Source organism: Enhydra lutris, unplaced genomic scaffold (genome assembly GCF_002288905.1).
Source record: "Enhydra lutris kenyoni isolate GAN:26980312 unplaced genomic scaffold, ASM228890v2 scaffoldscaffold24, whole genome shotgun sequence".
Lineage (NCBI taxonomy): Eukaryota > Metazoa > Chordata > Mammalia > Carnivora > Mustelidae > Enhydra > Enhydra lutris.
In genome coordinates this window covers 9,700,548-9,715,641 of record NW_019154108.1, presented here as the reverse complement: position 1 = coordinate 9,715,641, position 15,094 = coordinate 9,700,548, and the positions used below count along the sequence as shown (strand labels likewise).

Here is a 15,094-nt window from a genome sequence, read left to right as displayed (position 1 = left end):
ATAAGCTAAGATATATAAATGTAACTTTAAAATAAATACACATTTGGATACAGGCATAGGAGTCACAGAGGAACTAAATTAAATATCTAAGATCAGAGGAAGTATAATGAACAAATTTCAGAATGGAACTTATGAATATTCATATAATACTAGTTCTATTCTTTAGCTACTCTCTGTAATTAAGAATTTACTATCATGAGTGACAAATTTAGCGTATTGTTTCTGTTATATTTGTCTTTGTGAAATAATGAAACATGTATATATGGGTCTTTTCACCCGGTTCCTGTTAATATTCAGTCTTTGACTCCAGTGCCTGATGCATAGGTCCTACAGTTCTTATAATCTCCCGAATGACAGGAGGGTCTGACATAGAGCTTTCTTTTGTTCTAATGAGGCAACCCTGGGTGGGCTCCTGGATGGGAACTGGTCCCTACGAAGGCCACACCATCATTAGAAGCTTGGAACTTTTAGCTCAACCTCCCACCCTCTGGAGAGGGGAGAGGAACTAGAAAATGAGTTAATCATTGATCATGCTTATGGGATGAAGCCCCCATAAAAATCAGAGTGCTTCCAGGTTGGTAAACACGTCCACTGGCAGGTTGACACAGCCCAACTCCACGGGCCAGAAACTCCTGTGCTCAGGGCCTTTCCAGACCTTGCCTTAGGCACCTCCTTTCTGGCTGTTCATTTGTATCCTTTATCATATCGTTTATTATTATAACCAGTCAATGGTTTATTATATTTATATTTATAATATTTATTATTTATTTATTATTGTAACTGATAAATTTTTCCCTGAGCTCCGTGTGCTGTTCTAGCACATTATTGAACATGAAGACAAGGTTGTGGGAACCTCGGTTTGTAGCCAGTCAGTCAGGTAACAAACTGGAACTTGCAATTGGCATGTGAAGTGGGGCAGTCTTGTGGGACTGAGCCCTTGACTGGTAGGATGTGAAGTTACTCCATGCAGAAAATGCCAGAACTCTGACTTGTAGGATACTCCGCTGATGTCAGAAACAGTCCGCATGGAAACCAACCCCCACACCACATCTGGTAACAGAAGTGCTCTCTGTGAGTGTGTGAAGGAAAATAGTGAGTTTTCCTAGACAGTCTTGCTCACTGAAAACACAATTCAATTAATTTTCTTGTTTAATGGCTCTGAATCAGAGATGATTTTGCTCACCAGGGGCACTGGAGACAATTTTGATTGTTGTATCTGAGTGCTTTTGAGAGTATTTCAAAAGTCACATGTACATCCTTAAAGGTTGTAAGATCTGATGGGACCATACATAAATGGCAAAGATATTCTTATATATGTATGTTTGTCCGTACAAAATTTCTATATAACGTTTCACATTTGGGCTTCCAACATACGACAGAAGCAAAAGGAGTTAAGCCTTTACTTGTTTGGGAATTTTGTCCATGAACCTGGTGAATATTCATAAACTCAAAAGCCAAATTCAACTATTTTTCAGTCTACAAGTTTTGAAAAAATGAATTAATATTCATCTGGCCTCTCCCATAGCACTCTACCTATTATCTGAAAATAAAGATTATTCATTAAAAAGAAGGCACAAGCCCCAAAATAAAGAAAAGATTTGTCACATGGAGTCTCTACAGCGATGGCTTTGGGCACACTTTTGTGGGAATATCACCTATGAGGTGCATGGCCAGTACCTGTTACTAATTAGCAGAGAGCCAATGTTTTTAATGCTTAACTCTTTCTTTTTATGTAACGAGAGAGGATTCAACATCACTCTCATGTATTTGCATTCACATATGCTTTCTTGAATTGAAGAAAATATCGTAAAAACAAACTTGACAAAGATGGCTTTTAATCCAGAGAATTGTCATAAAAGTATATAACGTGAGACTCACTAGGTGGGGAGTACTATTATCATTAAGATGGCAACTGGGGCTTTAACATACTTGGTGAAAAGGCTAAGATAAAAATCACATATCATTTTATAACTGAATTTTTAAATATTTATTTATTTATTTATTTGAGAGAGCACACAGAGGGAAAGGGAGAGGGAGAAGCAGACTCCCCACTGAGCTGGGACCCCCCCCCCACCTGCCCACATGGGGCTTGATCCCAGGACCCTGGGATCATGACCTGGGCCAAAGGCAAACGGCTAGCCAACAGAGCCACACAAGCACCCATCATTTCCCAATTTACAATCTGCTATGAGATATACCTGAAAATTGTCGTATTAACAATAATTTAAAAATACCTCTTATTTATACTTAACACTTCTACTATTTAAAACAGGTTGAAAGCTCAAAATAAGGAAAATAAAATGTAACAGAGATACTTATGCAAGATTTAATAACTTGTCTTTAAAATCAACTTACTGGGCCAATAACAAGTGGTCTTATAGTCTGAACACCAGGAGAAGAACAACGCAGTTCTGTCTTGGGAGAGCTAGTATTTAAAAAGAACAGGGAGATATATAAGCATAGATACATACAAGATTAGTAAAAATTCCCCTATTGCTTTTTAAGCCTAAAAACATCAGTTGTATGTTAATAAGAAAAATTAAAAATATAGCAATATTTTACTTTTACTTTTCGAAGAGATTTTTGTCTTTCTTTACACATTTATGTAATGGGAAGAAATTTACGTTCAATCATAGCCTTGAATCTGAACATCCACAGTATATGAATATGTTTTTATGTGTAAATGCATGCATTATGTTGACATTCACAGCAAAAATCTTACCTTTTATTTTTCACAGAACAAGTTGCTGGCACACTCCACTCAGAAAATAATGTTCCTTCATACTCTAACTTAATCTAAAAAAGAAGATAAAATAGTTCAAACAAAAAAGTCTTCTCCAAAATTTTTATCTCAATGCTCTGATGGAGGGCTCAATTTCCTGGGTCCTTACTATTTAAAAAAAAAAAGAATAACTAAAATTTGATTCCTTTACAATTTTATAAAGTAATGTGACAAAGGAAAAGTAACAACTTTTCCAAGATGCTTCAGATGTCTCCCCCCAACCAAAACTATGATTCTTATTTTATTTTATGTCAGAAATAATCTATCAAGTATCCAGCAGGTGACTGGCACTCCAGTAGATTCTGAGGATAAAGAAAAATGGTGAGACAAGATCCTTCCATTAAAAACAAGTCATGGTAAATTCTGAGGTCCTACTCTTTGCATATCACTGACTCACCCGGTAACTTCCATCAGTCACATTTTCCCTATTTCCTTATTCCTTATTTTTTTTTTTCTGTTTCCACATTCTTTGATTTATAAGTTCTTTCTTTCCCCTTTTGAAGGATACTGATCCAATTTCTAACATCATCAGTCTTAGTCTTAACATTGGTTCTCTCTCTCTCTTTTTTTTTTAAAGGAGTCTCTGGGCCCAGCGTGGAGCCCAACATGGGGCCTGAACTCACAACCCTGAGCTGAGATTAAGAGTCAGACACAACTGATTGAGCCACCCAGGTTCCCCTGGTCCTCTTCTTAAGCCAGGGTTGGAACCCAACTTCACATTTATAGTAACAATTATGTGCACAAGCACATGTAGTCATTTCATGTAGATATACATCTGTAAATACTGCTTCAGTTTTTTTAGAGGTAAAATGGGGATTATAATACCAGCTCTGTCATAAATTTAAATTATAGGATTAATGACAATGTATAAGAAGAAAAAAAGGAAAAAATCACCAGAAGATATAACATAACCCTGAAATATATAAAGCAAAACAATTCTTTTGAGTATAGATGACACACAACTATACCTCCCACTCCCATTCACCCATTTTGCCCAACCCATCACCCTTCCCTCTGGAGACCATCAGTTTGTTCTCTGCATTTATAGGTCTGATTCTGCCTTTTATTCATTTGTTGTTGTCATTGTTGTTTTTTAAGATTCCATTTATGAGTGAAATCATATGGTATTTGTCTTTCTCAGTATGATTTATTTCACTTAATATACCCTCTCAGTCCCCCATGTTGTTTCAAATAGCATGATCTCATCCTTTGATATGGCTGTGTAATATTCTAGGGTGTGTGTGTGTGTGTGTGTGTGTGTGTGTGTGTGTTTCTTAACCATTCATCTTTTGATAAGCAATCTTCCTCATCCATTCATCTATTGATAGATACTTAGGTTGCTTCTGTATCTAGTTATTGTCAATAACATTGCAATAAACATAGGTGTGCACACGCCTTTTTGAATTAGTGTTTTCATTTTCTTTGGGTAAATACCCAGTACTGGAATTACTGGATCATGTGGTATTTCTATTTTTAAATTTTTTAGATTTATTTGAGAGAGAGAGTAAGAGACAGCTTGAGAAGGGGGAGGGGCAGAGGGAGAGAATCTTAAGCAGACTCCACGCTGAGCATGGAGCTCTGTGTGGGGCTTGATCCTATGACCCTGAGATCATGAACTGAGCTGAAACCAAGAGCCGAGTGCTTAACTGACTTAGCTTCCCAAGTGCCCCTCTATTTTTAATTTTTAAAGTTACCTCCATACTGTTTCTCCATAGTGGCTACATCAGTTTGCATTCCCACCAACGGTGCACAAAAGTTCTTTTTTCTCCACATCCTCACTAACACTTGTTATTTATTATGGTTTTGATTCTAGCCCTTCTGATAGTTGTGTGGTGATATTCTCACTGTGATTTCAATTTGCACTGATGATTAGTAATGTTGAACGTCTTTTCATGTCTCTGTTGGCCATCCATATGTCCTTTGCCTATTTTTTAACTGGATTACTTGGGGGATTTTTCAGTGTTGAGTTGTATAAGTTCTTTATATATTTCAGATATTAACCCTATATCATATACGTCTCTTGCAAATAACATCTCCCATTCAGTAAGTTGTTTTTTTGTTCTATTGGTGGTTTTCTTTGCTATGAAGAAGGTTTTTTTCTGATGTTGTTCCAATAGTTTGCTTTTGCTTTTGTTTTCCTTGCATAGGAGACATCTAGAAAAATGTTAAGGGTGATGTCAAAGAAATTACTGCCTGTGCTCTCATCTAGGATTTTTATGGTTTCAGGTCTCAAGTTTAGGTCTTTAGTTCATTTTGAGTTTATTTTTGTATATGGTATAAGAAAGTAATTCAATTTCATTCTTTTACATGAAGCTGTCTCATTTTCCCAATACTTTTTATTGAAAAGACTGTCTTTCCCCATTGTATATTCTAGCATCCTTTGTCATAGTCTAATTGACAATATATTCATTGGTTTATTTCTGGACTTTCTACTCTTCCATTGATCTGTGTGTATATTTTTGTGCCAGTACCATACTATTTTCATTACTATAGCTTTGTAGTTTATCTCAAAACTGGGGGTTGTGATACCCCCAGCTTTGTCCTTTCTCAATATTGCTTTGGCTATTTGGGGTCTTTTGTGGCTTCATACAAATTTTGGTATTATTTATTTCAATTTCGTGAAAAATGCTGTTGGTATTTTGATAGGGACTACATTGAACATATACATTATATAAAGCATTGATATAGAGCATGATAGAAGTACCAGGAAAAAATTTAAAAGCCACAAATACATGGTAGATTTTTGACACACTTTTCCAAGCTAAAGATAAACCTATACATAAACCTATAAAATTAGCCAATATAAAATAAAATATGTTCTTTCCAATCTCACATAGAACATTTAGCAAAATTGATCATATTTACAGAAGTCTTAGCGAATCTCAAAGAATTATCATCACACATACTATGTCTTTGATATTAATGAAATAAAATTAGAATTTCTCATAAAGTTAGCCAGAAGAAATTCTTAAGATATTTGTAATTCTTAAAGGAAAAAAAGAAAACAAAACCTAAACTTTAGTTCCAAATGATTCATGAAGTAAAGGAGAAATCACAGTGGAAATTACAAAATATTTATAACTAAAGAATAAAAGCATTCAATGTTCTCAAAAGTTGTAGTATATAGTATAAATAATCCCTAAAATGAAATTGATAGCCTTAAATATATACAAAAGAAATAAGGTAGTTTGAAAGTGAATGAACTTGGTTCTTGGTATAAGATGCTAATAAAATAACAACAGAGAAAACCAAAAAAGTAAAAGAAAGGATGCAAAAGGAGGCATTTGCAAAAGAAAATGAATTGGGAAGGGTTAGTGGTGATGTACTTTTTCAATCTACTCAAATTTCCTTGTAGGCACAGAGAAGACAATTAGGATAGTACCAAGAAAAAACAATAATACCGGATAATGTCAACAATAAAACTTAGTGACAAAGTATTCCTCAAAATCCCAAAGTATAAGTGGGTTGGAACAAGCTAGCTAAAACAACCAGACTCACATGATATCAGCATAAGACAACAAAAGAAAGCAAATATGGTAGACCTCAGTGTAACGACCTATTTAGCCAGAGTGCTTCCATCCAGTTAAACAATAACTTTGTTGTTTAAAACTTAAACTGTCCCTGCCCCCCTTCCCCCAGGGGACTTACTTAAAAACAAGTCCCGGAAACCAGTCCCAGGTAACAAAGCCCAAATACAAGGGTGGGTCAGGCCAGGTGGAGATATCTGATCAGTGGGGGGGTGCATACTGTCTCCCTAGTTACCAAGAAGTATTGGCCCTGCCCTTTGGGCCCTTTTGGGCGCCAATTCTAACCAAGGTGATAGGCTGGTTCAAATATCTACTAGGGTAAATTGTAATTCAATTGGTCATTTATGTGTGACCTAACATGACTGTGCAGCTTTCTCTGTGTGTTACAATTTCATTGGCCACCTGTGCGTGGCCAGGCCCAACCACATGGCCTTTACCCTTAAAAGCTAGTCTGTGAAGCAGAGAGAGGTCACCCTCTCTGTAAGAGGCACGGCCCAGAACATTCGGTTTGATTCTTGATGCTTGGTGTGAAATAAAGCTTTGCTTGACCTTCGCTTTGTATCAGTCTTGCTCCTTTAATCACGGACCCATTATTGGGGGACCTTTCACTCAGAAGAGAAGAACACTGAAATCAGTGATAGGTATTCATTGGAAACCAAGACAGGACAACTGGAATATAGCAACTCTAACCAGAAGGGTTGTTGTACTTTTCAGTTTCTAAGTCCAAGAGTTCCATGATAATATTTGAAGGGGCAGAAGAAGCTAGGATCTATGAACACCAAAACCAAGGATCTAAAGATAGCTTCCAGGACAAGGATGTGCAATGAAGGGAAAAGAATCCCAGTTGAGCTGGAAAAGGACAATAAAGACAAAGGAAAGAAAAACTACTGATGAATGAGAGAGGGAAACAGAATCTGGAGATCTCAAAAGTATTGGCCTTATTTTTGGACACTTTACAAAACAACAGAAGAGGTAACTCTAAAACTATGAAGTTAAAAAAGTTATTTTGACCCACCCCACCTTAAAGGTCAGGTAAATCAATTTCAAGTTAAAAAAAAAAAAAAAAGCAACAGAAAAAGGATTACAGTCTAATTTCACACAGTTGTTATAAGAAAAAGAAAATACAAAGCAAAATAACATCTAAGAACATACCCAATAAATAAGTGAAAGCTACAACTTAATATGAGGGTTAGTCTTACGTATCAACTTGGTTAGATTACAGCACCCAGTTATTTAATCTAACATAGGTTTTGCAGTGAGGATATTTTATAGATGTGGTTTACATCTACAATCAGTTGACTTTAAGTAAAAGAGAATGTCTTTGATAATGTTGATGAGGCCTCTTCCATCAGTTGGAGACATTCAGAAAAAACCGAGGTTTCCTGGAGAAATTCTGCTTCAAGACTGCAGCATTAACTCTCGCCTGAATTTCCAGCCTGCTGGCCTGACCTTAAGATTTCAGAGTCTTCTGTTCCCACAGTCACGTGAGCCAATTTCCTAAAATAAATCTTAGTATACATATGTACAAGTTCTATTGGTTCTGTTTCTCTGTGAGAACACTGGCTGATACATCTGGTATTTTAAAATGAGGAAAAGTAAATCAGAGAACGACAGAAGTTATGAAAGAACAATATAAATCAGAGTTTGAAACTTGTAAGCTGACTTCTACGTTGGGAAAAATATAGAAACAAAAGAAAAAGTCATTTCAGAAATAAACCAAATTAGAAAAACCACAATTGTGAATAAACAATAGATAAGGCTTTGAGAGATATAGGTTTTTAAGAATAAAAGAAATAGAAAGTAATTCAGGAGTAAGTGACAAATATAAAAGATAGGCAAAGAAAATTCAATATATGTATAGTTGAAGATACTGAAGAAGAAAACTAATGTGTTTTTCAACATTAACTATAATTTGAGACTAGCATGTGAACTAAAATAATTTGAAACAACATATTGAAAAGGGACAGCTCATACCTAGGAAAAAAATTAAGAATAATTAAAAAAATAAAAGCAACCAGGAGCTATATTAATAAAAGCATTGGGGGGCGCCTGGGTGGCTCAGTGGGTTGGGCCTCTGCCTTCAGCTCGGGTCATGATCTTGGGGTCCTGGGATCAGGCCCTGCATCAGGCTCTCTGCTCGGCGGGGAGCCTGCTTCCCCCCCCACCCCCCGTCTGCCTCTCTGTCTAGTTGTGATCTCTGTCAAATAAATAAATAAAAATCTTTAAAAAAAAAAAAAAAAAAAGCATTGGTCTTAAAGAGAATCACTTTGGGGATCTTGACCAAAACAACAAGAATAGCAAAACACATGTTATTCAGAAAGGAAAGACAATCATATTTCCAACAGACTTTTTGGAAACATTTTTTGTCAGAGACAACAAAGTAACATATACAGAAGGAAACAGAATACAGGGCACCTGGATGGCTCAGTCAGTTAAGGGTCCAACTCTTGATTTCAGCTCAGGTCATGATCTCAGAGTCATGAGATTGACCCCTGCATTGGGCTCTGTGCTCAGCAGGGAAGCTGCTTAAGATTCTCTCCCTCTGCCCCACTACCCACTCATACTCTCTTCTCTCAAACAAATAAGAAAATATGTAAAAAAAAAAAAAAAAAAAAAAGGAAAGTAGAACAGAAGCCAATAATTTTTATATCCAGATAACCAACTTTTAGATATAAAACCTACAGATAAACTCTTAGGACCACAAAATAATTCAGAAACTGTTACTCCTATGAGCCCTTCCTGAGGAATTCACTAGAAGAGCTTCAGACCACCAAAATGACTGCAGAGATATCAACATAAAGATGATGCTAAGTATTACATAAGAATTTTTTGGTGAAGGGGGTGCCTGGGTGGCACCCCCAGTCTGCCTGAGGCTCATGTCATGATCCTACGGTCCTAGGGTCAAGTCCTGCATCAGGCTCTCTGCTCAGTGGGGCATCTGCTACTCCCTCTCCCTCTCCCCCCTACTCATGCTGGGGTGCCTAGATGGCTCAGTAGGTTAAAGCCTCTGCCTTCAGCTCAGGTCATGATCCCAGGGTCTTGGGATCGAGCCCCACATCAGGTTCTCCGCTCAGCAGGGAGCCTCTTCCACCTCTCTCTCTGCCTGCCTCTCTGCCTACTTCTGATCTCTTTCTGTCAAATAAATAAAATCTTAAAAAATTTTTTTTTTTTTGTGGAACAAGGTCTGCATAGTGAGTATAAAAGGGATATAGTTGTTAAATACTGCAGTCTAACAGTGTATCAAAACATGAGTGGTGGGAGGATTATGGTTAGCCCAGGAAAGGATGGCCACATAAGTTACTATCTCCACACATTTCTAAAAAAACAGCACAGAACAACAAATAAAACCCAGAAAGTTGTACATCATAACATACCTAGAAGACAAAGCACACTACAAATTTCAAGAAACCTGTAAGTAAAAAATCAACTATCTTTAGCAGAACTCTCACTCAAGATCCTATCATAATTCTTTGTGGAGAGTGAGGGGTCTTCTGAAAAACTACAGGGTAAAGGCAGGAAATGAAAAGGTAGGACTGAATGAAAATCACCCACAGGGAGAAAAAGCACTCCTTAGGTGCAAAAATATAATAGAAAAAGACTCCTAGAAGATGAGAGCACTGACTATGAGGACAAGAACCAAAGGCATATGAGACTTGAGATGGGACCATTGGAAAGATGTCACTTCTGCAGAGAAGACTCAGGAAAGGGAGACACCCTTCAGAGAGTGAGCGGTGAAGGGAAGGAGAATCAAGAGGGCAAATTTAGGATAGGACAAGTCAAAAAACAAAACCAAACAAAACATCCAGGGAAATACAACACTCCCAATAAAAAGCTATCAAATAAAGAAACTGCACTTTGCTAGAATAAGAGAGGAAAGTTAGGTTTAACTAGGAATGATTGTGGGGGGATGTGGGAAGAACAGAGGATGAGGGAGAGAGGATCTTAAGCAGTTCCATACCCAGCATGGAGCCCAACTCAGGGCTCGATCTCAGGACCTTAAGATCATGGTCTGAGCTGAAATCAGATTTGGACTGAGCCATCCAGGTGCCCCAACTAGGTATCTTCCAACCAACCCAAGCTGGCAAACTGTCCATAAAATTCAAAGATATCATCAGACTTTATACGAGCTACTATAATAGAAAATAAAAATAAAAACATTTCAGTTAATAAAAGTCCCTTCAAAAAACCAAACACAGAAGAAAACTGCAAACTAACATCCTAAACTGAATTAAATAACCTCAAACAAGCATTTGATGATAAGAGAAAGAAAAATCTTGAATTATAAATTCATAAATTAGGTGCATCACTATAGCATACACCTCAAACTAATATAACACTGTATAACAGAATTAGAATAAGATAAATTCATAAGCTAAGAACAGAAAATGAACCACAGATAGAAATAAGAGTTGACTAAACCAGCACATGAACTATGATGATAAAGGAAATGCAGACTAAATTAAAAGATACTGGTGGGAAATTATATGTGAATAAAAACTAAACAAAAGGCATTGAAGAAAGGCAGAAAAATAACCAAGAGACTATAAGTGGAATAAGAAGAAAAAAGAGAGAGGGAGAGAAAAAATAATTGAAATGGAAGGCAGACAAAATCCAACTCTTGTATAATTGGAGTTCCCCAAAGTTGAAAAACAAAACAACAGAACTAATATTTAAATCTGTAACTAAAAAAGCTCTCCAGAAAGAAAAATAGATCTATCTATCTATATAGATAGATAGATAGAGAGAGAGATCTATATATATATATATAGAGAGAGAGAGAGAGAGATCTATATATATATAGAGAGAGAGAGAGAAAGACACTGCTACTGGAAAAAATAACCTTTAAAAGTCAGCTCTGAAACTTATCCGAGAGAACATTAGACTTTAAAGGTAAAGGAAAATCCTCAGGCCTCTCCCCACCAAAAAAAAAAAAAAAAAAAAAAAAAAAAAAAAAAGCCCATCAAATAGGATACAAGAACATCAGAATTCTTTAAAGCAACATATATAGCAAGGTGACAAGGAAGGTAACCAGGAATGAAATAAGGTAAACAAGGAATTAAAATATGAACCAAAGACTCTATGTCCAACCAAGCTCTCCTTTAAGTATTAAAGTCACCCCAAAAAAAGTTTTTTTTTAAGACTTTATTTATTTATTTGACAAACAGAGATCACAAGTAGGCAGAGAAGCAGGCAGAGAGAGAGAGGAGGAAGCAGGCTCCCTGCTGAGCAGAGAGCCCGATGTGGGGCTTGATCCCAGGACTCTGGGATCATGACCTGAGCCAAAGGTAGAGGCTTTAACCCACTGAGCCACCCAGGAGCCCCCCAAAGAACGTTTTTTAAAAAGAATTCAGAAGGGGCATCTGGGTGGCTCAGTCAGTTCAGCATTGGATTCTTGATTTCAGCTCAGGTTATGACCTCAGGGTCCTGGAATTGAGTCCCATTTTGGACTCTGCACTCAGCAAGGAGTTTGCTTGAATATTCTCTCCTACCTCTGCACCCATATATGACATGCATAAATGTCCTTGTATCCTCTCTCTCTAAAATAAATAAATCTTAAAAAAAATTCAGGAAATACTGTATCTAGGAGCCCTTTCTGAGGAATTTACTAGAGCAAGGGGCAGCAAACTATGGCCTGTGTACCAAATCCAGCTCATCACCTGTTTTTGTAAACAAAGTTTTATGAGAATACAGCCACATTCAATTTCATTATTTAGTGTCCGTGGCTGCTTTCAAGTTACAGTGGCAGAGTTAATTATTGTAACAGAAATCATTTGATTTGCAAAGTCTAAAATATATACTATCTGGCCATTATAGAAACTTTATCAACAACTGTACCAGAATACAGTATAAACTGGCAAAACTGAAAAAACTGGAAAAAGGATTGGTGGTGAGCGTTAATATATTTGATTGTAGATAAAACATTAACTTAACATGACAATAAAGGTTAAAGACTAATAAGTGTTATACATATTTTGACAAAATAGAAATAATGCATCTAAAAATTTTGTTGGAAGAAGGAAAATAATAAAGAAAAGGAGAATAAGCTCATTAAGTGTTGACCGAAAAGACTAAAGTATGGGAGAAAACCTAGGTGACCTTCAGTTCAGCAATGACTTTTTAGATACAGCACCAAAGGCACGATCTATGGAAGAAAAATTTGATAACTTGGGCTTCATTAAAATGAAAAAAAGTCACTGTTAAGAGAATGAAAACGGAAGCCATAGTCCATAGTCTGGGAGGAAATATTCGCAAAACTACTTGTATCTGATAAAACTTAGTACCCAAAATTAAAAACAAACAATCAAACAAAAAAACCCCAAACCTCTTAAATCTCAAGAATAAGAAAACAAAACCAATTTTAAAATGGACAAAGGATCCAAACAGGAACCTCAGCAAAGAAGATATAGAGATAACAGCACATGGAAAGTTGCTCTATCTCATATGTCATTAGGGAACTGCAAATTAAAACAGTGTGTGCGATATAGCAGCACACACTTATTAGAATGGTGAAAATTCAAAACACTGACAATTACTAAAGACCATTGACGATGTGGAGCATCAGAAACTCTCATTCCATGAAAAAGCCCTGCATTCTTTGGGGTTCACTACCCTATACTATTGCTCCAGGCAATCACTTTCTTATACATTTGTTTATTCAGGACATTTCATATTAATAGAATCGTGTGTATGTATCCTTTCTAACTGGCTTCTCCTGCTTAGGGGCGCCTGGCTGGCTCCGTCAGTAGAGCATTCTGGAATCATGAGTTTGAACCCCACATTGGATGCAGAGCTTGCTTAAGGAAATAAAAATAATAAAATAAAATTTAAGAGTCTTAGCATTTTTAATACACATACTGAAATATTTATGGATGAAATAATATGTCTGGGATAGCTCTCTTTGTTTATTCACATTTTTTGATTCCATTTGGAGTGGAGTCATATGGTATTTGTCTGTCTCAGTCTGACTTATTTCACTTAGCATAATATCCTCTAGGTCCATCACGTTGTCTCAAATGGAACAATCTCATCCTTTCTTATAGCTGTGTAATACTCCTGTGTTTGTGTGTGTGCGCATGTGTGTATCACTTCATCTATTGATGGAAACTTAGGTTGCTACTATGTCTTGGCTATGTGTGTATGTATGTATGTGTGTGTGCTCATGTGTGTATCACTTCATCCATTGATGGGAACTTAGGTTGCTACTATGTCTTGGCTACTGTAAATAATGCTGTAATAAACACAGAAGTGCATGCATCTTTTTGAGTTAGTGTTTTCATTTTCTTTGAGTAAATAATCAGTAGTGGAATTATTGGATCAAATGGTATCTGTATTTTTAATTTTTTGAGGAACCTCCATACTCTTTTCCACAGTGTATGTATCAATTCATATTCCCACCAACAATAAATGAGGGTTTCTTTTTCACCACATCCTTATCAACACTTGTTTCTTGTCTTCTTGATTTTGGCCATTTTAATAGCTTGAATTGATATCTCATTGTGATATTGATTTGTATTTCCCTGATGATTAGTAATGGTGAGCATCTTTTCATGTTTCTGTTGGCCTTCTGCATGTCTTCTTCAGAAAAATGTCTTTAGCTGCTCTGACCATTTTAAACCAGATTATTTGTGGGTTTTTTTGGTGTTGTGTAAGTTCTTTATATATTTTGGATATTAACCCCTTATCAGATATGTCATTTGCAAATATCTTTTCCCATTCCATAGGCTGTCTTTTAGTTTTGTAGTTTCCTTCGTTGTGCAAAAGCTTTTTATTTTGATGCAGTCCCAATAGTTTATCAATAGTTTAACAATAGCTTTTTTTTTTCTTTGCCTTAGGAGACATAGCTAGAAAGCATTGCTATGGTCAATGTCACAGATATTACTGCCTATGTTCTCTTCTAGGATTTTTCTCGTTTCAGATCTCATGTTTAGGTAATTAATCCACTTTTAGGTTTCGGGGTTTGTTTTTTTTTTAATGTTGTTAGAAAGTAGTCCAGTTTCATTCCTTTTCATGTAGCTGTCCAGTTTTCCCAACACAATTTATTGGAAAGACTGTCTTTCCCCCGTTGTATATTCTAGCATCCCTTGTCATACACTAATTGACCATATAAATGTGAGTTTATTTCTGGGGTCTCCATTCTGTTCCATTGATCTATGCATTTATTTTTGTACCAGTATCATTCTATTTTGATTACTATAGCTTTGTAGAATATTTTGAAATCTGAAACTGTGGAACCTTCAGCTTTACTTTTCTTTCTCAGGATTGTTTTGGCTATTTGGGGCCACATACAAATTTTAGTATTATTTGTTCTAGTTTTGTGAAAAAGGCTGTTGGTATTTTGATAGGGATTGCTTTGAATCTGCAGATTGCTTTGGGTAATATGGACATTTTGACACTATTAGTTCTTTCAATCCATGAGTATTAAGTATCTTTCCATCTGTGTTATTTTCAATGTCTTTCATCAGTGTCTTATAGTTTTTGTTTGGAGTTCAGGTCTTTTACCTCTTTGGTTAAGTTTATCACTAGGTATTTTACTATTTTTGATGTGATTGTAAATGGTGTTGTTTTTCAAATTTCTCTTTCTGCAACTTCATTGTTAGTGTATAGAAATAGTACAGATTTCTGTTTATTAATTTTGTATCCTGTAACCTTACTGAATTGGTTTATTACTTCTAGTAGTTTTTTTGTGGGGTCTTTAGGATTTTCTATGTAAAGTATAATGTGGTCTGCAAATAGTGACAGTTTAACTTCTTTACTAATAAACATGCACCTTATTTCTATTCCTTGT

At 36.1% G+C, this 15,094-nt stretch overlaps 1 protein-coding gene across 1 annotated transcript in view; it reads right to left on the bottom strand.

Moving 5' to 3' along the window:
* The window catches only part of LOC111150638 (catsper channel auxiliary subunit epsilon), a 142,644-nt gene that overhangs the window by 118,148 nt on the left and 9,402 nt on the right, over nt 1-15,094 (bottom strand). Inside the window, exons 5-6 of the mRNA XM_022508125.1 lie at nt 2,723-2,796; nt 2,356-2,425 (exon numbers count right to left, since the gene is read on the bottom strand). Coding sequence (XP_022363833.1) covers nt 2,356-2,425; nt 2,723-2,796 — 144 coding nt within the window. The remainder of the gene's footprint in view (nt 1-2,355; nt 2,426-2,722; nt 2,797-15,094) is intronic.